This window comes from Cherax quadricarinatus, chromosome 51 (genome assembly GCF_038502225.1).
Source record: "Cherax quadricarinatus isolate ZL_2023a chromosome 51, ASM3850222v1, whole genome shotgun sequence".
Taxonomy (NCBI): domain Eukaryota; kingdom Metazoa; phylum Arthropoda; class Malacostraca; order Decapoda; family Parastacidae; genus Cherax; species Cherax quadricarinatus.
The window spans coordinates 19,890,653-19,915,996 of NC_091342.1; the positions used below are offsets into that span (position 1 = coordinate 19,890,653).

At 38.4% G+C, this 25,344-nt stretch overlaps 1 protein-coding gene across 3 annotated transcripts in view; it reads left to right on the plus strand.

The window, feature by feature from the left end:
• The window catches only part of LOC128694629 (uncharacterized), a 316,265-nt gene that overhangs the window by 177,620 nt on the left and 113,301 nt on the right, over positions 1-25,344 (plus strand). Inside the window, exon 17 of one of the 3 annotated variants that reach the window (XM_070095923.1) lies at positions 1-24,362. In XM_070095923.1, the coding sequence (XP_069952024.1) occupies positions 1-2,381 (2,381 nt within the window). In that variant the 3' untranslated portion in view covers positions 2,382-24,362. Of the gene's footprint in view, positions 24,363-25,344 lie in introns of those variants that run through there. The other 2 variants (XM_070095924.1, XM_070095926.1) reach the window with 2 other exon arrangements.

The window sequence follows — 25,344 nt, forward strand, 5'->3', positions numbered from 1 at the left end:
GGTTGGCAGACGAATTTGAAGAGGACGAAGACCCTCAGAAAAAAATAGTGAAGCGAACGAGGCAGTACACTTGTTTTGTCTGTGGGAAGACTGGCAAGATTCTCAATGATTTCTTTATGTATGAACATGATCAACGTCTTCTTTACACTCAAAAGACTGTCCTGGAGGTGATCAGTCATTTGGTTAGCCGAAAAATGGTTAACATGGAGTCTAATACCTGCCTTTGCTCAGGATGTACCAATCTTGTCAATGAAGCTGATTCTGTAATCCAGAGACATGATAGAATAAAAGAAATGGTGCAAGAACTTTATTACAGTGGCATTGCACAAGCTAAGGCAGAGCAACAACAGCAACAGCAGCAACGCTTTGCTCGCAGTACTGCAGAGGATAGTAGTACTGAAGACGAGAAAGAGATTAAACAAGAAGAGCGTGTAACTTATAGCCAAAGAGGCAGAAAACGTAAAGCTACAATTTTAGCTGATGATACAGAAGTGAAAATAAAGATGGAACCTCTAGATGATGGCTTTGAGAGTATTGAATGTGATGTAGACTTTGATGATGACTCAGAGGATGAACGCAAAAGAAGAACAAGAAGAGGAAGGGGTAGAGGTAGGGGTCGAGGAAGAATTCGGGGAAGGGGAAGGGGCAGAGGTCGCCCGGCAACACGATCTACTCTTATTGGCCGTGGACTCGGTGGTCAATACCCATCTTCCAACAAAAGGAAGGTTTTACCTTACAAAGGTCCAAAAATATATCATTGTGCTGAATGTGATTCAGAATTCAAGAAATATACTGATCTCATTACCCATAAAAAAGAGGTTCACACTGTGATTGATAATACTCCCCTTGAAGTTGAAGAAACTATTCTTGAAAATGGAGTAATCACTTACTTTAACAAAGGTAAAGCAAATAACTCTGAGACTAGTCATCCATGTAGGGAATGTGATAAACACTTTCTTCGCAAAGATGACTTATGGTACCACCAAGAAATATGTCATACTGAAGGCAAAGGTAGGGCAAAAACTGCCTTTAAAGATCGAACATATGCTTGCGAAGAGTGTGGCGAGACATTCTTGTTTAAGTATAAGCTAAAGATGCATATTAATAGCAAGCACCTTAATGATACGGGCCAGAATGCCAATGACTTTACTTGTGGAGAATGTGGATGTAAGCTAGGCAGCCTTCCAGGACTTACATTCCACATGAGGAAACATCATAACAAAAGCCTTACGTACCGTAAAACTACTGAGTATTTATGTAGTGACTGTGGCTTCATGGCTCCTTCTAACAAAAAGTTAAGAGAACATCAAGAAGCTCACTGTGGCTCCTCCTCAAAACCTAAAGTTCAGTGTGAGATATGTGGCAAAACTGTCTTGAAAGTGTCCCTAAAAATGCACAAAGTGAAAATGCATTCCGAATTTAAAGAACAGTGTGATAGGTGTGGTGAGCGGTATGCAACAAAAACAGACTTATTGCGACACATTAATGTTGTGCATCTCCGCATCCTTCTTTATAATTGTCAGTATTGTGGGGAACGTTTTGCCACGTCAGATGCTCTTCGATATCACAGAGTCAAGATGCATGAAAAGCCATCCTTCTATTGTCAAATTTGTGGTAAGTGTTACAAAAGGGTAGGTGAACTTAATACACATATTAAGCGTGCTCATAATGATCGTAGGAAGGCAGAGGTTTGTAGTTATTGTGGCAAGGAATACTATGACCGTAGCAAGCTGCGTAACCATTTGGTAAGTAAACATAATGTTCCCCAGGAAATGACTTATTCGGAGAACTATTTGCGTAAAAAGCGTGTTGATGGCTTACCATTGGCCAAGCATATGGAGAAACGGGTAGGTATGGATCCCAAGATGCCACACATGGGTCAACCTGGGGTAGTTCATCAGCAGCCACAACCACAGCAGCAGCAGCAGCAACAACAACAGCAACAACAACAACAGCAGCAGCAGCAACAGCAACAGCAGCAGCAGCCACCACAGCAGCAGCAGCAGCAACAGCATCCTCACCATCATGGTGTGGTACCACAACATCAACACCCACACATGCGACCAGTAGTAGATGAAGCAGCTGAGGCTGCTCGCAATCTTGGGGCATACCAAGAGATTACTGCTACAGAAGATGATAATTCTCTAGTTGTGACTGAGATTACAGAGGCTCCTACTCAGGTTGAACAAACTGTGCTGGTAGATCCTTTAAGTGTACCTCAGAGTATGATGCATCATCCTCAGGTTGCCCACATGCAACCACCAATGGCTATGCATCATCCTATGCATCAGCAAATGCACCATCATGCAGCTATGTCTCGTCTTGGTGTACTTTATCACATGAACATGCCTCACCCTGGTCCATCACACATAAACATGTAAGCTACAGAGTTGTTTATTAAAAATTAGGTTTTGATTTAAATAGTGTTGTGCAGTATTTAAATAAGACAAACATTAGTGCCAAACTATCCAAGCAAAAAAAAAGTGAAAGATTTAATTTTTTACTATACAAAAAAATAAAATGTAAGTTGATAAAACACAAGAATCTTGTAATATGAAAGTTTCTTGATGTAGTCAGGTACATTATATAAATTTAAAAAATGGGTGTCATGGGAAAAAATAAATTTTCATCTATAGTAGTAGTATACAGTTCTAAAGGGCATCAGAACTGCAATTACCAGTATGCTGTTCATGTACATACTATACATGCAGCGGTTGACACTACTTGTGGTTAAAAACACGTTATGAAAATTAGTAGTGTCCTGTCTTTATCATATGTATTTTTTAATTCTTACAGTAGTTTTTGTGTACACAGCATCCTTAAGCTCATTCCATTCATCAACTACTCAATTTCAAAATAATTCCACTGCCTCTCACATAATCTAAGATTATCTCGTCTTGTTTTCTCTATTGTTATTTCTACACTAGTTCCCTTGTCTGTTTTCATTTATGAACTTGTAAGTGGTTAACACATCTTTAAAATTATGTTGAAAACATTTATTTTTTCAGTCTTTTCTTCATAATTCATATTTCTTATTTTTATATTTATTTTTTCAGTTTGTTCATGTTTCTCTAACTGCAGGTCTAATGTAAAGGACAAGCAGTCTCTGCTTTTGTGAATAGTTAAGTTCCCATAGGTACCATATCATAATTAGTGGTTATGTTCTTGAACAACCTAAAAATTATATATATAAAAAAAACACCACTTTTATGCCTGAAACAAAACATATAAGCATCACAAACAGATTATTCTGTACCTATTGGAGATAACTTGAGCTTCTGGCAGTATCACAATTTTGCATTCCACCATCATTAAGTTTCATTATCATAGCCTTTGTTTCCAGTATCATAGGCTTCCTAGAGCATTTTTGGTAACATCATTATTAGTAAAGCTTTTCTTCTAATGAGCCATGAATAAATGGTTTTACACCATAAAATCATTAAAAACAGAAAATCTTTTATGAGAAGTGCACCACTGCAAAGTGTTAAGCAAACTGACTGTGTAAAGTTGCATTTACTGGTTTGTGCTTTTGTTTGGAAAGATTTTTGGATGAGCACGTTTTCACTGAGATGACAAGCCAATATGCTCTTTGTTAAAAAAAAGTTTGAGCAAAATTATATAATGCAGATCTATGTGAAAAGAAGATGGATAGTAGAATGTAAAAATTTTCTTTTAAAAATCTTGAGAGTTATATATTCTTTCTTTCAACGCACCGGCCATATTCCATCGATGCAGGGTGGCCCAAAAAGAAAAGCAAAAGTTTCTCTTTTTAAATTTAGTAATTTATACAGGAGAAGGGGTTACTAGCCCCTTGCTCCCAGCATATTACTCCCCTCTTACAACACAAATGGCTTATGGAGGAAGAATTCTGTTCCACTTCCCCATGGAGATAAGGGGAAATAAACAAGAACAAGAACTAGTAAGAAAATAGAAGAAAACCCAGAGGGGTGTGTATATATATGCTTGTACATGTATGTGTAGTGTGACCTAAGTGTAAGCAGAAGTAGCAAGACATACCTGAAATATTACATGTTTATGAGACAGAAAAAAGAACAGCAATCCTGCCATCATGTAAAACAATTGTAGATGAATGGTTCACAGAACTGACACGTTGATAAATTAGACACAGATACCCAAGAGTTGCACATGTGTCTAATCTATCAATGTAAAACAATTACAGGCTTTCGTTTTACGCTGACTTGGCAGGACAATAGTACCTCCCTGGGTGGTTGCTGTCTACCAACCTACTACCTACAATATATATATATATCAATAACAACACTGCACTAGCCAAGGATTCAAACCCATGTTGTACTGGCCTGCCTGATGGTAAGCGAGAACCATATGACGCTTTAAACTGCAGAACCACCCAACCCTTTAAGAATGGTTCTTGCTTACCATGAGGCAGGCCAGTACAACATGGGTTTGAATCCTTGGCTAGTGCAGTGGGATTAAATTATGGGGAATCAAATACAAAATGAGAACTGACACAGTTACTTTTTGCTGATGATACTGTGCTTATGGGAGATTCTAAAGAAAAATTACAAAGGTTAGTGGACAAGTTTGGGAGAGTGTGTAAAGGTAGAAAGTTTAAATTGAACATAGAAAAGAGTAAAGTGATGAGGGTATCAAATGATTTAAAGAAAAATTGGATATCAAATCAGAGAGGAGGAGTATGGAAGAAGTGAATGTTTTCAGATATTTTGGGAGTTGATGTGTCAGGGGATGGATTTATGAAGGATGAGGTTAATCATAGAATTGATGAAGGACAAAAGGTGAGTGGTGCATTGAGATATATGTGGAGACAAAAAACGTTATCTACAGAGGCAAAGAAGGGAATGTATGAAAGTATAGTGGTACAAACACTCTTAAAGGGGTGTGAAGGTTGGGTTGTAAATGCTGCAGCGAGGAGACAGTTGGAGGCAGTGGAGATGTCCTGTCTAAGGGCAATGTGTGGTGTAAATATTATGCAGAAAATTCGGAGTGTTCAAATTAGGAGGTGGTGTGGAGTTAATAAAAGTATTAGAAGGCTGAAGAGGGGTTGTTGAGGTGGTTTGGTCATTTAGAGAGAATGCATCAAAGTAGAATGACATGGAGAGCATATAAATCTCTTCTGTCCCCCTTCCCTTTATATAAAGGAATTATGCTCTCTGCCAATCCCTAGGTGCCTTCCCCTCTTTCATTCATTTATTAAACAAAAATACCAACCACTCCAACACTATATTCCCCCTGCTTTTAACATTTCTGTCATGTTCCTGTCAGTTCCAGCTGCTTTACCCCCTTTCATTCTACGTAATGCCTCACACACCTCCCCCACACTCACATCTTGCTCTTCTTTACTCCTAAAAGATGGTATACCTCCCTGGCCAGTGCATGAAATTACCACCTTCCTTTCTTCGTCAACATTTAAAAGTTCCTCAAAATATTCCTGCCATCTACCCAATACCTCCATCTCCCCATCTACTAATTCCCCTACTCGGTTTTTAACTGACAAATCTATTCTTTCCCTAGGCATTCTTAACTTGTTTATCTCGCTTCAAAATTTTTTCTTATTTTCATCAAAATTTCTTAACAGTGCCTCTCCCACTCTATCATCTGCTCTCCTTTTACACTTTCTCACCACTCACTTCACCTTTCTTTTACTCTCTATATACTCTGCTCTTCTTATAATACTTCTACTTTGTAAAAACTTCTCATAAGCTACCTTCTTCTCTTTTATCTTACCCTTCACTTCATCATTCCACCAATCACTCCTCTTTCCCCCTGCCCCCACCCCCACCCTCCTATAGCCACAAACTTCTGCCCCACATTCTAATACTGCATTTTTAAAACTATTCCAACCCTCTTCAACCCCCACACTGCTCATACTTGCACTATCCCACCTTTCTGCCAATAGTTGCTTATATCTCACCCGAACTTCTTCCTCCCTTAGTTTATAAACTTTCACATCTCTCTTACTTGTTGTTGCCATTTTCCTTTTGTCCCATCTACCTCTTACTCTAACTGTAGCTACAACTAAATAATGATCCGATGTATCAGTTGCCCCTCTATAAACATGTACATCCTGAAGCCTACCCATCAACCTTTTATCCCATAATATATAATCTAACAGACTACTTTCATTACGTGCTATATCATACCTTTTATATTTATTTATCCTCTTTTTCATAAAATATGTATTACTTTTTACCAAACCTCTTTCTACACATAGCTCAGTTAAAGTCTCCCCATTTTCATTTACCCCTGGCAACCCAGATTTTCCTACTACTCCCTCCAAAACATTTTTACCCACTTTAGCATTGAAATCCCCAACCACAAGTACTCTCACACTTGGTTCAAAACTCCCCACACACTCACTCAACAATTCCCAAAAACTCTCTCCTCTACACTTCACTCTTCTCCAGGTGCATATTTTTTTTTTTTCAACAAGTCGGCCGTCTCCCACCGAGGCAGGGTGACCCAAAAAAGAAAGAAAATCCCCAAAAAGAAAATACTTTCATCATCATTCAACACTTTCACCACACTCACACATTATCACTGTTTTTGCAGAGGTGCTCAGAATACAACAGTTTAGAAGCATATACATATAAAGATACACAACATATCCCTCCAAACTGCATATACGCTTTCTATAACCCACTTTTCACATCCAACCTTTCTTTTATTCCACATAATCCTTGAATTAATACATTTATATTTCCCCTTTTCCTGCCATAGCTTATCCTTCAACATTATTGCTACTCCTTCTTTAGCTCTAACTCTGTTTGAAACCCCTGACCTAATCCCATTTATTTCTCTCCACTGAAACTCACCCACCCCCTTCAGCTTTGTTTCACTTAAAGCCAGGACATCCAGCTTCTTCTCATTCATAACATCCACAATCATCTCTTTCTTATCATTCGCACAACATCCACTCACATTCAGACATCCCACTTTGACAGCTTTCTTCTTCTTCTCTTTAGTAATCTTAACAGGAAAAGGGGTTACTACCCCATTGTTCCCAGCATTTTAGTTGACTTTTACAACACGCATGGCTTACAAAGAAAAGATTCTCATTCCACTTCCCCATGGATATAAAAGGAAAAGTAATAAGAACAAGAACTATTAAGATAAAAATCAAAGAAAGCTCAGATGTGTGGGTATAAATAAACGTGTACATGTATGTGTAGTGTGACCTAAGTGTAAGTAGAAGTAGCAAGACGTACCTGTAATCTTGCATATTTATGAGACGAACAAAAGTCACCAGCAATCCTACCATCATGTAAAATAATTACAGGCTCTCATTTTACATATATACATACATACTTCCTCCTCTCATTCTACTATTCCTGGCCCTGCCTCCTTTCCCTTTGTGCTTCTGTGTGACTAACCAAGCCAGACTGAAACTTATTCATTAGTTTCAGTGTCCTATGTGTGGGTTATTTATGTACATTTTTCTATTTTTCTTGCAAAAGTTCTTTAATTCCCATTCCTCCATTTTTTGTTAATTTACAAGATAGTCATTTATGAGGAACTTTCATTTCCACCCTCATCATAATAATACATCGGGTTAAATTAGCCATCATGAAGTCTGTAATTTGGCCAATTTCACACTAAATTCAAGAAATGCCAATTTCAAAATAGGTTCTAGAATAAACAGTGCAGAAATTCTTAGCACTAAAATAACATTTTCTCTGTTCACTAATTATGTCTCCAGGCCCTTCTTATATTATGCATGCTTTCCATTTTGAATTTTTATTCACATAAATGTGTATTAGACTGGCCAGTTAGACATGTATTGGACAAGTGTACATACTCTGGAATTTGGGCAAAAATCAAATATTTGTGTAATCTGGAATTTTGGCAAAAATCAAACATTTCCACTATTTGAGCTCAATTTCAAGCTACTCTCAATCCTGAAACCAATCAAAATCATCTCTATTTGTATAATATATCTTCCATTCTATCAAATAAGACCAAGAAATTGAGAATACAACCATAAAAAGCATGACAATGCACCGCAAAGTCGCTATTTTAAACCAAAAACAGATGGTCTTTTTTTTTTTTTACTCATGCACTGTGTGCTGCAGGATTTTTAAATGGTGCACACTTACTGCATAGATCCATTCTCTCATATCTAGGCCCAAATTTACCTCTCACAGCTCATCTGAGTGAGCTGAGCTCATGGCATAGTACAATGGGACCAACCCTGGCTTCAAAGCCATAGTACAACGGGACCGACCCTGGCTTCAGATCCATAGTACAATGGGACTAACCCTTTTTTATTTTGTTAGTACAGTGATTGCCATTTAACATAATCTGTTTGCCTCTGTCAGTTAGGTTTTGAATATAAACCAGAGCTGGGATGGTAATATAATGGTATACCGACAGTATATAAATAATACCCACAGTGCGGGTTATGTCCTTTTATTGCAAGGACGTTTTGTCCATGAGGTACGTCACCAATTCATGCAGAGAACAAAACATGGGTATTTATAAGAGCTGGAGAGAGATCCTGAGAAGGAAGAATGAGGTCATAAAGTCTCACGGAAGTAGCCAGCTAAGAAAGTGAGGCTAGGTGATCGAAGCGTCAGGTATTGGGAGAATAAGCCTTGTGAAAACTTCGAAAGTTGTGAATGAACCTTAGTTGTTATTAATGTTATTGATTGTGGCTATTACTCCACAATATAAGTGTAATCTGTTGCAACAGTCACTTTGCTTGATGATAAATCTTGCCTCTGGAAAATTCATAAGGTGGTTCTCAAGGTTTCTGTGTAGAGTGCATGCATTTTTAGTATCATCACTTCAGCATGCATTAATGTGTTCTTTGACTTAAATTTAGGTCATTGGAGATTTCAGAGATGTAAATCTTGTCAACACCCACATGATATGGTATAGATGCCAGCAGTGGTGCTCATTGGCTTCCTTCACATTAAAGTTTTTTTATTTTTTAGATGAAATGTTGGTGACTGATATTGGCTTTAGTTAAGGAATGCAATAGGTTGTTACTGATTTAATTAATGAGAAGCGTAGTTTATCTTCTGTCTGGGTGTAGTGTTAGAATTAAAATTACATTGTATCTTCTTAGCTTTCTTTTTGCAGTCAATGATGAACTAACATTTCACAAATGAAATAACATTTATGAATGAATGACAATATTTATATCAGTGAAACCTCCCAGAGACCCAGATATTAGAATCAGAGAACATATTAATGCATGCTGAAGCACCAACACTAAAAATTCATGCACTCTACACAGGAACACTGTGGAGAGTGCAGAGGCAAGGCTTATCATCAAAGAAAGTGATTGGCATAGTAATAACCACAGCCATCAACACTCAGGACCGTTCACAATCTCCAACATTTTAGTAAGGCTTGTTCTCTCTAGTACTTGATGTTGTGATCACCTAACTTCAACTACTTGGCTGGCTACTCACCTGTGATTTCATGACTTCATTTTTTTTCCTCAGGACCTCCCTCTACCCCTAATAAATACCCATGTCTTGTTTTCTGTGTGAACTGATAGTCCTTAATGGATGCAAAGTCTTCACAGTAAAATGCCATAACTCTCATCGTATGTCTTATTTACATTACTGGTATCTAAGTTCCTCTGCATTTTTCTTTACAGCACACTTTGATATGCTATCCAGTCCCTTTTATTTTACCAGTCATTATAAATAATTTTATGACTTCCTCTCTAGTTATTTCGGTGGTTTACATTTCAGTTGCCTGTTGGTAGCATATAATATACAGCATTACAATTTCATTATTTCATATATTTCTTTGTTGATCCAACTTTTGTTCTCAATTTTTCATATTTATCTTTCATGCTTAACTTCTAAAAATTTAAAAAGGCAGTTTAACTCTGGTTTACTTTTGTTTATCCATAAATCCCTTTCAAAATTTCTCTTCTACTGTACTGTCTTATACTGGCTGTCTCCCACTGAGGCAAGGTAACCCAGAAAAGAAACGCTTCACCATCATTCACATTATCATTGTCTTGCCGGAGGCACACAGATTCGACAGTTTAGATGTCACTCTAAACAGCAAATACAGTGGACCCTGGCCTAACGCTATTAATCCGTTCCTGAGAGCTCAACGTTAGGCGAAATTATCGTTAGGCGAATTAATTTTCCCCATGAGAAATAATGGAAATCAAATTAATCCGTTCCAAAAAAATTTTTACCACATGAAATATTAATTTTAATACACACAAACTGAAGAAGACATGCACAGTTACATGACACTTACCTTTATTGAAGATCTGGTGATGATTGATGGGATGGGAGGAGGGGAGAGTGTTGATGGTGTTAGTGTTTAGAAGGGGAATCCACTTCCATTAGGACTTGAGGTGGCAAGTCCTTTTCCGGGGTTACTTCCCTTCTTCTTTTAATGCCACTAGGACCAGCTTGAGAGTCACTGGACCTTTGTCGCACAACATATCTGTCCATAGAGGCCTGTACCTCCCGTTCCTTTATGACATTCCTAAAGTGTTTCACAACATTGTCAGTGTAATAGTCACCAGCATGGCTTGCAATAGCTGTGTGAGGGTGATTTTCATCAAAAAAGGTTTGCACTTTAAGCCACATTGCACACATTTCCTTAATCTTTGAAGTAGGCAACTTCTTCAATTTCTCTATCCCCTCCTCCGAAGCAGTTTCCTCAGGTGTGGCCTCTTGCTGTTGAAGATGATCTAGCAGCTCATCAGTGGTTAGTTTTTCATTGTCCTCCTCCATCAACTCTTCCACATCCTCCCCACTAACCTCCAACCCCAAGGACTTCCCCAGTGCCACAATGGATTCCTCAGCTGGCATAGGATTCCCAGGATTAACCTCAAATACTTCAAAATCCCTTTGGTCTACACATTCTGGCCACAGTTTCTTCCAAGCAGAGTTCAAGGTCCTCTTAGTCACTTCCTCCCAAGCCTTACCTATAATGTTTACACAATTGAGGATGCTAAAGTGATCTCTCCAAAACTCTCTTAGAGTCAATTGAGTTTCTGAGGTCACTACAAAGCACCTTTCAAACATAGCTTCTGTGTACAATTTCTTGAAGTTGGAAATGACCTGCTGGTCCATGGGCTGCAGGAGAGGAGTGGTATTAGGAGGCAAAAACTTGACCTTAATGAAGCTCATTTCCACAGAAAGTCACTCTGTCACATCTGAAGGATGACCAGGAGCATTGTCTAATACCAGGAGGCACTTAAGGTCTAATTTCTTTTCAATTAGGTAAATTTTCACAGTGGGGGCAAATGCATGGTGTAACCAGTCATAGAAAAAGTCCCTAGTGACCTATGCCTTACTGTTTGCCCTCCACAGCACACACAAATTAGCCTTGAGGACATTATTTTTCCTGAACACTCTGTGAGTTTCAGAGTGATACACCAATAAAGGCTTCACTCTGCAATCACCACTAGCATTGGCACACATCAACAGAGTAAGCCTGTCTTTCATAGGCTTATGTCCTGGGAGTGCCTTTTCCTCCTGAGTAATGTAGGTCCTGCTTGGCATTTTCTTCCAAAACAGGCCTGTTTCGTCACAATTAAACACTTGTTCAGGTTTCAGTCCTTCACTGTCTATGTACTCCTTAAATTCCTGCACATATTTTTAAGCTGCTTTGTGGTCCGAACTGGCAGCCTCACCATGCCTTATCACACTATGTATGTAACTATTATTATTATTAACACACTGGCCGATTCCCACCAAGGCAGGGTGGCCTGAAAAAGAACAATTTTCACCATAATTCACTCCATCACTGTCTTGCCAGAAGTGTGCTTTACACTACAGTTTTTAAACTGCAACATTAACACCCCTCCTTCAGTGTGCAGGCACTGTACTTCCCATCTCCAGGACTCAAGTCCGGCCTGCCGGTTTCCCTGAATCCCTTCATAAATGTTACTTTGCTCACACTCCAACAGCATGTCAAGTATTAAAAACCATTTGTCTCCATTCACTCCTATCAAACACGCTCACGCATGCCTGCTGGAAGTCCAAGCCCTTCGCACACGAAACCTCCTTTACCCCCTCCCTCCAACCTTTCCTAGGCCGACCCCTACCCCGCCTTCCTTCCACTATGTATGTAACTACGATTCTTAAATCTTTCAAACCAACCTTTGCTGGCCTTAAATTCACTCACATCATCACTAGTTGCAGGCATTTTTCTAATTAAATCATCATGCAACTTCCTAGCCTTTTCACATATGATCGCTTGAGTGATGCTACCTCCTGCTATCTGTTTTTCGTTTATCCACACCAATAACAGTCTCTCAAAATCTTCTATCACTTGCGATCTCTGTTTCAAAAACAAAGTTGCACCTTTGGCAAGAACAGCTTCCTTGATTGCCATTTTCTTGGCCTCAATAGTAGCGATGGTTGATTGGGGTTTTGTGTACAACCTGGCCAGCTCGGAGCTGTATAGCCCTTGTGGCTTAGCGCTTCTTTTTTATTATAATAATAATAATGGCAAGCTCAGAGACACGCACTCCACTTTCATACTTAGCAATGATCTCTTTCTTCATATCCATAGTAATTCTCACTCTTTTTGCTGTAGGGCTGGCACTAGAAGCTTTCTTTGGGCCCATGGTGACTTATTTTGCAGGGTAAAATCACTAAAATGGCTGTGATAATATGAAGTGTTCCGATTGTATGCTTGGAAGTGACCGCGGTGGCTGGCTTGTAAACACTGGCACCCATGGAACAAGTGAGGCGGGCTCAGGCCGCACGTGGACACGTCTCGAACAAATCGCATTGAGTGAGTTTTTAGCGTTAGCCGAGGCAAAATTTTTGCGTTAAAATGTATCGCTAGGCGGATTTAACGTTATGCGATGCGTTCATTAGGCGAGGGTCCACTGTATCCCGAACCCCTCCTTTAGAGTGCAGGCACTGTGCTTCCCACCTCCCATTATTATTAATTCTTCTTTACTCCTTCCATATTCTCCTGTTCCTGTACTACACATTTCTTGACAAGCACCACCTCATTTGAGTATGGTATATTTATGAAAAATATTCCAAACCTGTGTCATACAGTATTTCAGTCTTCCAGAAATAGGCTGTCTTGTAAGAAAGCAGTCTTTTTTACATATATCAGTTATCTTCTAGAAATCATTCATCTTAAAGAAATCAGTGGTCTCAAAAAAAAATGAAAATGTCCTACAGAAACTGTCATTGAAAAAGTTGCCATAAAAAAAATTACCATTCAGTACAAAACTAATTAGTAATATAGGAAGCAGTTCACAGAAATGCTTTGCTTAAACTTATATTTCCCAGGCTCAACCTAGCACCAGCGAGATCACTTATGGTGTTGTCAGTCTGCATTGGTTTAGTATATGGTATTTCTGAGGAAGAAATGGGCTGTAGCAGTGAAAGTAATAGTCTAACAAAAATATAAACCATTTTACAAGAATGATATATGATACTTTTAACCCGTAAACGGTCCAAGCAGATCTACGTTCACATGTGTAGTGCTACAACAGTAGATCTAAGTTTTTTACATATTTTCAAATACTATAACAAAAAAAAAGTAGATCAAAGTTTTTTTTACACATTTTCAAATGTAGAAAAACAAAAAGAAGATCTACTTTTTTTACATACTTTCAAATGTTGAAAAAACGTATATATACGTTTGGACCGTTTACGGGTTAATTTTATATTATGAAAGAGTATTTCAGGTTTGATCCAGAGACAGGAAAGGACTTAGGCAGCTCCACTTCCTTAGAGCAAGATCCTTTAACAAATTACAAACTAGACTTCCTTCCTTTCTGTTTAGTCTCTGTCAAGACATTGGTACAATATTTAGATTTTTGCTGATTAAAATATCCTCCGTTATTAACGTTTCCAAGAAGATCCTATCTGCAGTATATTATACAGTATCTTGTGGACGTCTTTCCCAGAAATTTTAATTTTCTTTCTTAACCCTTAAACTGTCCAAACGTAGATCTACATTCACCTGTGTGGCTCTTCGAATATTTTGAAAAATAAAAAAATTGTTTTTTGTTTTTAAATTAAAGAGGGCAATTTTCTGTGTGGTATAAGACAAAAAAAAATTTTAGGACCAGTACTTACCGGGATATAAGACCACGAAGTTGGCTCTGGGTGCTCACCTGATGGCAACATCCAGTCTTGTCGCTTGCAGAAGTGTTACCGATTTACCTTTTTTTCTCATTTTTATTTTAATTTATATAATTTTTATGTACTGATAATTACAATTTATAATATTTCTTGTGATATCATAGCCAATCTTTGTTCTGACACTGATATTATGTACTGAAATAGTATTCAAATTGTAACAATCACACTGGCAGGTGAACATTTTCACCTGCCTTGGTCATTTACTATTGTCTAGAAATATATACAAAGTATTTATAGGTCCCAGCAATGTTTTAGACATGCTGGAGTATGAAACTCCTTGAAGAAGGGTGTTATGAGAAGGGTCAGATAAGTGACATTTGATGAATGTGCCCTGCTGGAGGGAACCTTCCCTTTATATGTTTTTACTCTTGCACACGTGTCTTTGTATGTCTGTCTGCCTGTCTATCTGTCTGTCTATCTGTACATCTATCTGTCTGTCTGCTTAGCTCTGCTTATCTGTCTGTCCAGTTCAGCTTATCTGTCTTTCTGTGTGTGCCTGGAGTATAATATGAACTCCTTGAAGAATGTGTTATGGCAAGCGTCAGATAACAAGTGACATTTGATGAATGTGCGCTGCTGGAGGGGGGAACCTTGCCTTTATATGTTTTTGCTCTCACACACAAACATGTCTCTCTATGTCTGTCTGTCTCTGTACATCTGTCTTTCTAGCTCTGCTTATCTGTTTGTCTATCTGCCTGTGTGTGTCTGCCTTTCCATCTGCTTGTCTCTGTCTCAGGGAGCGGCTAGTAAACCTGTTGGTTTGTGGTGTATGGGCTGCTCCGTGATTGCTGAGAAAGTGACACTGCTATTATTTGCATCATGTTTATTTATGTTTATTTATTTATGTAGGTTGGTAGACAGCAACCGCCCAGGGAGGTACTACCGTCCTGCCAAGTGAGTGTAAAACAAAAGCCTGAAATTGTTTTACACGATGGTAGGATTGCTGGTGTCCTTTTTTCTGTCTCATAAACATGCAAGATTTCGGGTACGTCTTGCTACTTCTACTTACACTTAGGTCACACTACACATACATGTACAAGCATATATATATACACACCTGCATTTTCTGCTATTTTCTTTCCAGTTCTTGTTCTTGTTTATTTCCTCTTACCTCCATGGGGAAGTGGAACAGAATTCTTCCTCCGTAAGCCATGCGTGTTGTAAGAGGCGACTAAAATGCCAGGAACAAGGGGCTAGTAACCCCTTCTCCTGTATATTACTAAATGTAAAAGGAGAAACTTTCGTTTTTCCTTTTGGGCCACCCCGCCTCGGTGGGATACGGCCAGTGTGTTGAAAGAAGAAAGATCTACAAACACTGTATAGGACTTGGCCTGGAATTTTTGGGTTATCCTAGGTAATTTACATTATGTATAATTGTATTTATGAGTACATGTGAGAGACAGAGATATAGACATATATAGACAGATACAGACAGAGATAGCCATAGCCAGCCAGCCAGCCAGCCAGCCAGCCAGCCAGCCGAATACATAAGAACATAACGCTTAGCAATTTGCAAACAGGCGAAATTATTTACATTGTCTCTATGTCCACAGCAGGACTCGAACCTGCTAACTCTGTATCAGAGTCCACAGTACTTTACCACGGAACTAGACCCGCGATAAGTATGGGCGCTTAGCCGAAGCTAAGCGATGTTTCCTCATACCCCCAGGCACCAAGCTTGTTTTGAAAGTTATTTCATCAGATCCTGCCACATGCAGTGGACAAAACAATGCTTAGCTTCAGCTAAGCACCCATACTTATCGCGGGTCTAGCTCTGTGGTAAAGTACTGTAGACTCTGATACAGAGTTAGCAGGTTAGAGTCCTGCTGTGGACATAGAGACAATGTTTGTAAATAAATTTGCCTGTTTGTGAATTGTTAAGCATTTCAAATCTCTTTCGTTGTCCACTGCATGTGGCAGGATCCGATGAAATAACTTTCAAAATGAGCTTGGTGCCTGGGGGTATGCGGAAACATCACTTAGCTTCGGCTAAGCACCCATACTTATCACGAGTCTAGCTCCATGGTAAAGTACGTACTGTGGACTCTGATACAGAGTTAGCAGGTACGAGTCCTGCCATGGATGTAGAAACAATATAATAACATAAGAAAGAAGGAACACTGCAGCAGGCCTACTGGCCCATGCAAAGCAGGTCCATGTCACCCTCCGGCTTAGGCCAATGACCCACCTAGTCAGGTCACATCCACTGAAAGAAGGAGCACGACATCTGACCTAGTAGCACAAGCAAGTCAGTTCCAACTCACGCCCACCCACACCCACTCATGCATTTATCTAACCTATTTTTACTTTCCTCTTAAAATGTGAGTGTTAATATGACAATATCAGTGAATCACTGGTGTTTGCCACTCTATTTGCTCTAGCTGGCATTCAGTTGAACTGGTTCTCCCACAAGGTACTGAGTGATTCCTGATTTTTTTTCATAGTGCTCACACTGAGTGCACAGACCCATTCTTTCATGTCTAGGCAAATCAGGCCTATTGCGCCAAATTTGAAAGAATGAAAAATAAAACAATGTACGTTCGGAGCGCTGCGCACGTGCATGTATATCTACGTGTGGACAGTTTAAGGGTTAAATTATGTTTGTAAACCTTTATTTAGTACTGTTTGAAATATGTGACCTTTATTTTATCTGCAGTTTTCATGCACCATTAGTTAGATTTTTCTGAATTCTAATGTTTAAAAAAATACATTGATTTAAAGTCTTGTCTGCTCCTAATTTCTTCGTTAATGTGATTTTGGCTTTACAATTACAGTGGACCCCCCGCATAATGCTATTAATCCGTTCCTGAGAGCTCAATGTTATGCGAAATTATCGTTATGCGAATTAATTTTCCCCATAAGAAATAATGGAAATCAAATTAATCCGTGCAAGACACCCAAAAGTATGAAAAAAAAAATTTTACCACATGAAATATTAATTTTAATACACACAAATTTAAAAAAACATGCACAGTTACATGACACTTACCTTTATTGAAGATGTGGTGATGATTGATGGGATGGGAGGAGGGGAGACCGGATTGTTTTAGTGTTTAGAAGGGGAATCCCCTTCCATTAGGACTTGAGGTGTCAAGTCCTTTTCCAGGGTTGCTTCCCTTCTTCTTTTAATGCCACTAGGACCAGCTTCAGAGTCACTGGACTTCTGTCGCACAACATATCTGTCCGTAGTGGCCTGTACCTCTCGTTCCTTTATGACTTTCCTAAAGTGTTTCACAACAGTGTCAGTGTAATAGTCACCAGCACGGCTTGCAATAGCTGTCTGATGGTGATTTTCATCCATGAAGGTTTGCACTTCAAGCCACTTTGCACAGATTTCCTTAATCTTTGAAGTAGGCAACTTCTTCAATTTCTCTCTCCCCTCCTCCGAAGCAATTTCCTCAGGTGTGGCCTCTTGCTGTTGAAGTTGATCTAGCAGCTCATCAGTGGTTAGTTCTTCATTGTCCTCCTCCACCAACTCTTCCACATCCTCCCCACTAACCTCCAACCCCAAGGACTTCCCCAATGCCACAATTGATTCCTCAACTGGTATAGGATTCTCAGGGTTAGCCTCAATTACTTCAAAATCCCTTTGGTCTACACATTCTGGCCACAGTTTCTTCCAAGCAGAGTTCAAGGTCCTCTTAGCCACTCCCTCCCAAGCCTTACCTATAAGGTTTACACAATTGAGGATATTTAAGTGCTCTCTCCAAAACTCTCCTAGAGTCAATTGAGTTTCTGAGGTCACTACAAAGCACCTTTCAAACAGCTTTTGTGTACAGTTTTTTGAAGTTTGCAATAAGCTGCTGGTCCATGGGCTGCAGGAGAGGACTGGTATTAGGAGGCAAAAACTTCACCTTAATGAAGCTCATGTCCCCACAAAGTCGCTCTGCCAAGTCTGTAGGATGACCAGGGGCATTGTCTAACACCAGGAGGCACTTAAGGTCTAATTTCTTTTCAGTTAGGTAATTTTTCACAGTGGGGGCAAATGCTTGGTGTAACCAGTCATAGAAAAAGTCCCTAGTGACCCATGCCTTATTGTTTGCCCTCCACAGCACACACAAATTAGCCTTGAGGATATTCTTTTGCCTGAACGCTCTGGGAGTTTCAGAGTGATACACTAATAAAGGCTTCACTTTGCAATCACCACTAGCATTGGCACACATGAGAAGAGTAAGCCTGTCTTTCATAGGCTTATGTCCTGGGAGTGCCTTTTCCTCCTGAGTAATGTAGGTCCTGCTTGGCATTTTCTTCCAAAACAGGCCTGTTTCATCACAATTAAACACTTGTTCAGGTTTCAGTCCTTCACTGTCTATGTACTCCTTGAATTCATGCACATATTTTTCAGCTGTTTATTGGTCCGAACTGGCAGCCTCACCATGCCTTATCACACTATGTATGCCACTACGCCTCTTAAATCTCTCAAACCGAGCTTTGCTGGCCTTAAATTCACTCGCATCACCACTAGTTGCAGGCATTTTTCTAATTAAATCCTCGTGCAGCTTCCTAGCCTTTTCACTTATGATCGCTTGAGAGATGCTATCTCCTGCTATCTGTTTTTCGTTTATCCACACCAATAACAGTCTCTCAACATCTTCTATCACTTGCGATCTCTGTTTCGAAAGCACAGTTAAACCTTTGGCAAGAACAGCTTCCTTGATTGCCGTTTTCTTGGACACAATAGAAGCGATGGTTGATTGGGGTTTGCTATACAACCTGGCCAGCTCGGAGACACGCACTCCACTTTTATACTTAGCAATGATCTCTTTCTTCATCTCCATAGTAATTCTCACCCTTTTTGCTGTTGGGTTGGCACTAGAAGCTTTCTTGGGGGCCATGGTCACTTATTTTTCAAGTGAAATCACTATAAAAAGGCTGTAATAATACGAAATGTTCCGATTGTATGCTTGAATGTTACCGCGGAGGCTGACTTGTAAACAATGCCACTGGCAGAACAAGTGAGGCTGGCTCAGGCCGCATGGACGTGTCTCGGACGAATCGCGTTGAGCGAATTTTTTAGCACTATGCGAGGCAAAATTTTAGCGATAAAATGTATCACTATGCGGATTTAACACTATGCGATGCCAACGTTATGCGGGGGTCGACTGTAGTTTGTTTTTAATATCTTCTAGTTAAATGTTCTTAAATGTTGAATCTTGGTTACTTTTATGTTATTATTCTTTTGTTTCTAGACTGGATATACTTTTCTTAATACTGTTAAAGTATTTACTGTCAGTAATTTAGATTATCAGTCTCTTGTTAATTATGATACTATTGAATATTTTGCTTTTGAGCTCTTATTGATTTGTTTTGTTCAAGCTACAGCTCTTGGTAAATATTTATCTACAAGTACTTCATATTTTCTTTCTCCTGACCTAGTTTCTCTTGTCTTCACACTCTTTTAGCCCCTTTCCCTTTTACTCAGATTTTTTTTTATTATTATTATTTTCTTTTCAGTTTTTTGTTTACCCTCTTTCATCTGCAGGTCTCCATTAACTAATGCTTGTTCTTTCTTTACATAACTCTTAACACTTTCTTGCCACTTCACTTATTTTTGTATACCTTACACATTTTCTTTTTTCAAATGCAATAAAATTTTCAACTTCTGTAATTTTCTTAAATATGACCTCCTGGTAAGAGTTTATACTTGCCAGCACATACACTTCATAATCTCATTCTATTCATTTATCATTAATAGACACAGAGATACCACTGTTTATTAACTTTGTCATGCTATCATGAGACAAATCATTTTTTTTAGCTTAAATGAGCAATTGTAGAGTGGAAAAAAATTGGATAGAATGATTTTTTTTCATACCACATCAGCCATTTCCCAGCAAGGTTGGGCAGCCTACAGAAAGAAACACATTCACCATCACTTATTCAATAGCTGTCTAGCTAGAAGTAGACAAACATTGCTCTTCAGTTGACTCTTAACTGCAACACACTTTACAATTAATGGTTAAGAGTGGCAGTAAGATTTCCATGACTATTGTGTATAGCAGCTAGTGTGGTATCACTCCTCCTCGTTAAAATGATGCCCTCTAAAATATACAGCAAAACATATTGCATAAGTGAAAAAGTACAATAGCATCCTTAAATACAAAGATCTTTCATTATGCAATGATATTGGAAATATAAACACTTAAGCAGTATAATGTGATCCTTTATTGGCAATGTTTAGCCCTTGCAGTGGGCTTTATCAAGTCACAAACAGTCACTGTTTGTGACTTGATAAAGCCCACTGTGTGGGCAAAACATTGTCAATAAAGGATCACATTATACTGCTTAAGTGTTTATATTTCCATTGTGTCGGTATTTTATACTATTTATTAACATGCAATGATATAATAGTAGAGAATATAATTTATCAGTATGTAATAAAGTTGGTAGAATTACCGACAATATGTAAAGTAAAAGGACACACGTGCAACTAATGTGACATTTTATTGTGGCAACATTTTGCTCTCCAGGAGCTTTGTCAAGCTGTTACAAACAGTACATGGACACAGAGGGTATATATAGGCTCAGAGTGAGGTGCAATACTAGTGGTAGTAGTAGTAGTAGTAGTGATACAATGTGTTAGAACAATTAACTTGCACATGAGTAAAGGATATAAAAGCTATTACTTGGGAAACATAAAAATTGGTTAGACAAATATTTCTATTGGAGGCTCGATAAAGAAGGCCTGTTTCAATGTTCATTCTCTGTAATGTGCTTGTGTAGTATTAGTTTTTATATCCTTTACTCATGTGCAAGTTAATTGTTCTAACATATTGTATTACTACTACTACTTATATCACTACTACTACTACTACTACTACCACTAGTATTGCACCTCACTCTGAGCATATATATACCCTCTGTGTCCATGTACTGTTTGTAACAGCTTGACAAAGCTTCTGGAGAGCGAAACGTTGCCACAATAAAATGTCACATTAGTTGCGCTTGTGTAATTTTACTTCACAATTTATCAATATGTACACATTGTATTGAGACTACACTGATGTCGAAAATTTAACTAATTTTCAATTAATTTCTCTGAATATATATATTTTAAGGAAATGTAATTAAAGTGCAGTTTGTACACTATTACAAGAAGACTTTGTTCAACCAACACTTGTGTTGAAGTTGACTTAGTTCAGGATTGAAGTTGTAAATTTAGTTGCTATGAAGAAACTCAACATTTATCCAAGTTTGCTCTCTTGATGGAAGTGTAGCTTACTATGTATTATAGTGCTTCTTGCCACTTAGTATTCATAATACAAACCTCTGCCTCACTACTAAACTAGTGATATGGATGATCCAGGGTAATGCAAATGCCAACAGTAATAGCTAAATATGAATTATAATTTATTTATTTTAATCAGCAGGAAGTTCTAAAACCATAGGGGTCATATAGTGCTTGGGGAATGGAAGGCATTTATGTACAATCCAAGGAAAGGGAGGACAAGTCCAGTTCTTTGGATCAAATGCCCCTCCCAACATCAAGCCACCTCCCTGTAAGGGAGCTAAATATGAAGGCACCCCAGATATTTCATTCTTTAGCAGGATTTAGAGCAGTTAGATGGGTTGAAACAGTGAGTACATATAGTTGGATGTAAAATTCTACCTCTATATATAAATTTGAAAATTATTGTAAATGTAGATATATATTTTTTTTTAACATACTGTGTATGTATACTAGGTAAGTGTTATATATTATCTGGTGGTTACCATTTGTTATAGCACTTTTAAAAGTTAAATACAATATTTGACATAAGATATTTTCTCATTATTAAGTTAAAAAAATTCAAAGCTAACTATTTTTAACTATAAATCAGAAAAATCATTCCTAAAGCCAGTAATTTGTTGTAAATATCACTATGAATGTAGAAGAGCTAAGATTTTATTTTAATTAACTATATAAAGTCTCCTAATGGTTGTGCTTCTAACATTAAATCATTAAATTTAAAAACATTTAAGTACAGTTTATAAAATGTGTGTGTGCGTACCTGTGTGTGCGCACGTGCCTGTGTGTGCGCGCATGCATGTGTGTGTGTGTATGCTGATTAAGCTGATTTGTTCAGTTTGGTCTATTCGGCAAGGGTGTTTTTTGCCAAATGAAAATTAGTTTTTGCCATAAATCTGTGGAAATCAATTTGAACATAACGAAAAATATATAATTGATTTGAAGCAATATTAAATAAATTTAAACTGACCTATGCTATACATAGTATAATTTTGCAAAAAAAAAAAAAAAAAAAAAAATGCTAGTTTAAGTTAGGTTAGGTGAGATTTATAAGTTAGGTTTGGTCTAAAAATAAAAATCTTTATATAATTGTCCATGAAAAACAATTATCTATCATTCTGTAAAATAATTTTTTCAAAAAGTTTCAGCCTATTCGGCAAGTTTGGCTTATTAGGTACAACATATATACGTATTTATATATGACACACACACACACATACATACATAAATACAGACCAGCTGATACTTTTTAAAACTACCTGTGTGCTTAATAGCATCAGTATTAACACTACCTCACAATTGTGAGTGTTACTCTCTCTCACATACACACACACACGCATACACACATGCACACACACATATCTAATAAGTCATTCATAACACTGTACACTATACATCACATCTGTATTGGAGTATGCAATATGAGTGTGGAACCCACACCTGGTCAAGCATGCCAAGAAATTGGAGAAAATGTAGAGCTTTGCAACAAGACTAGTCCTGGAACTAAGGAATATGTCCTATGACGAGAGGTTAAAGGAACTGATGACACTGGAGGACATGAGGACTTGAGGGGGCAACATGATAACTACATACAAAATACTGAGAGGAATTAACATGGTGAACAGATGGGATAACAGGAACAAGAGGGCACAACTGGAAGTTGGAAACTCAGATGAGTTATGGGGATGTTAGCAAGTATTTCTTTAACCTGAAGTTTGTCAGGAAATGGAACAATCTGGAGAGTGACAAAAGTGGGATTCATAAATAGCTTAAAGAAAATGTATGATAAAGCTCTTGTAACTGGGAGTGGATGTAGTAGAAACCAGTGAAGAAGCTGGGCCAGTACCCATGACTTGGCCCCTGCAACCACATATAGGCAAGTACATATGCATGCTAACACTCACACAGTGGATCTGAGAATACCTGATAGGGAGGAAATGTGATGGTACATGACAAGGTGTCAGAGTGGGCACCTGTGACAAGTGGGGTTCCACAAGGGCCAGTCCTAGGGCTGGTACTGTTTCTGGTGTATGTGAATTGTGTTGAAATGGATAGATTCAAAGGTGTCCCTGGTTGCAGACGATGTGAAGCTAATGCGGAGAATTCAAGTGGATGAGGATCAAGTAGTACTACAAAAAGATCTGGACAGGCTACAAGCCTGGTCCAACCCCTGTCTCCTAGAGTTTAACCCCCACCAAGTGCAAAGTCATGAAGATGGGGAATGTCAAAGAAGACCACAGACAGAGTACAGGCTAGGGGGACAAAGACTGCAAAACTCACTCAAGGAAAAGGATCCTAGAGTGAGTATAATACCGAGCACATCTCCTGAGGCACACATCAACCAAATAACTGCTGCAGCACATGGGTGCCTGGCAAACCTAAGAATAGCGTTTCGACACCTTATCAAGGAATTGTTTAAGACTCTACACCATGTATGTCAGGCCCATATTGAAGTATGCAGCATCAGTATGGAATCCACACTTGCTCAACCATATCAAGAAATTATGAAAGTGCTAAGGTTTGCAACAAGACTTAACCTCTCCTTGTAGAGGTATGTCCTACGAGGAGAGGCTAAGAGAAATCAACCGGACAACACTGGAGGATAGGAGAGATAGGGAAGATATGATAACGGCATAAAATACCAAGAGGAAGTGACAAGGTGGATAGAGAGACAATGTTTCAGAGATGGGACACAACAAGAAGGGGTCACAACTGGAAGTTGAAGACTCAGATGAGTCATGGGGATATTAAGAAGTTTTTCTTCAGCCATAGAATTGTCAGGAAGTGGAACAATCTGGAGAGTGATGTGGGGGAGGCAGGATCCATACATAGCTTTAAGAAAAGATACGATAAAGCTCATTGAGCATGGAGAGGGTGGACCTTATGGCAACCAATGAAGAAGCAGGAGCTGTGACTCGACCCCTGCAACCATAAATAAGTACACACACACACATATATAGCCTACAGATATACAATATATATATGCAGAACAACCACTATGAAAAAAGTGAAATTCCAATAGCTTTCATGACTTCTCACATTACAAAGGAACTATTATATATATATATATATATATATATATATATATATATATATATATATATATATATATATATATATATATATATATATATATATATATATATATATATATATGTGTGTGTGTGTGTGGAAAAGAATCTTTCCTCCGTAAGCCATGCGTGTCATATGAGGCGACTAAAATGCCGGGAGCAATGGGCTAGTAACCCCTTCTCCTGTAGACATTTACTAAAAAAGAGAAGAAGAAAAACTTTATAAAACTGGGATGCTTAAATGTGCGTGGATGTAGTGCGGATGACAAGAAACATGATTTGCTGATGTTATGAATGAAAAGAAGTTGGATGTCCTGGCCCTAAGCGAAACAAAGCTGAAGGGGGTAGGGGAGTTTCGGTGGGGGGAAATAAATGGGATTAAATCTGGAGTATCTGAGAGAGTTAGAGCAAAGGAAGGGGTAGCAGTAATGTTGAAGGATCAGTTATGGAAGGAGAAAAGAGAATATGAATGTGTAAATTCAAGAATTATGTGGATTAAAGTAAAGGTTGGATGCGAAAAGTGGGTCATAATAAGCGTGTATGCACCTGGAGAAGAGAGGAATGCAGAGGAGAGAGAGAGATTTCGGGAGATGTTAAGTGAATGTATAGGAGCCTTTGAACCTAGTGAGAGAGTAATTGTGGTAGGGGATCTGATTGCTAAAGTAGGAGAAACTTTTAGAGAGGGTGTGGTAGGTAAGTTTGGGGTGCCAGGTGTAAATGATAATGGGAGCCCTTTGATTGAACTTTGTATAGAAAGGGGTTTATTTTAAGAAAAAAGAGGATAAATTAGTGTACAAGATATGATGTAGGGCAAAATGACAGTAGTTTGTTGGATTACGTATTGATAGATAAAAGACTGTTGAGTAGACTTCAGGATGTACATGTTTATAGAGGGGCCACAGATATATCAGATCACTTTCTAGTTGTAGCTACACTGAGA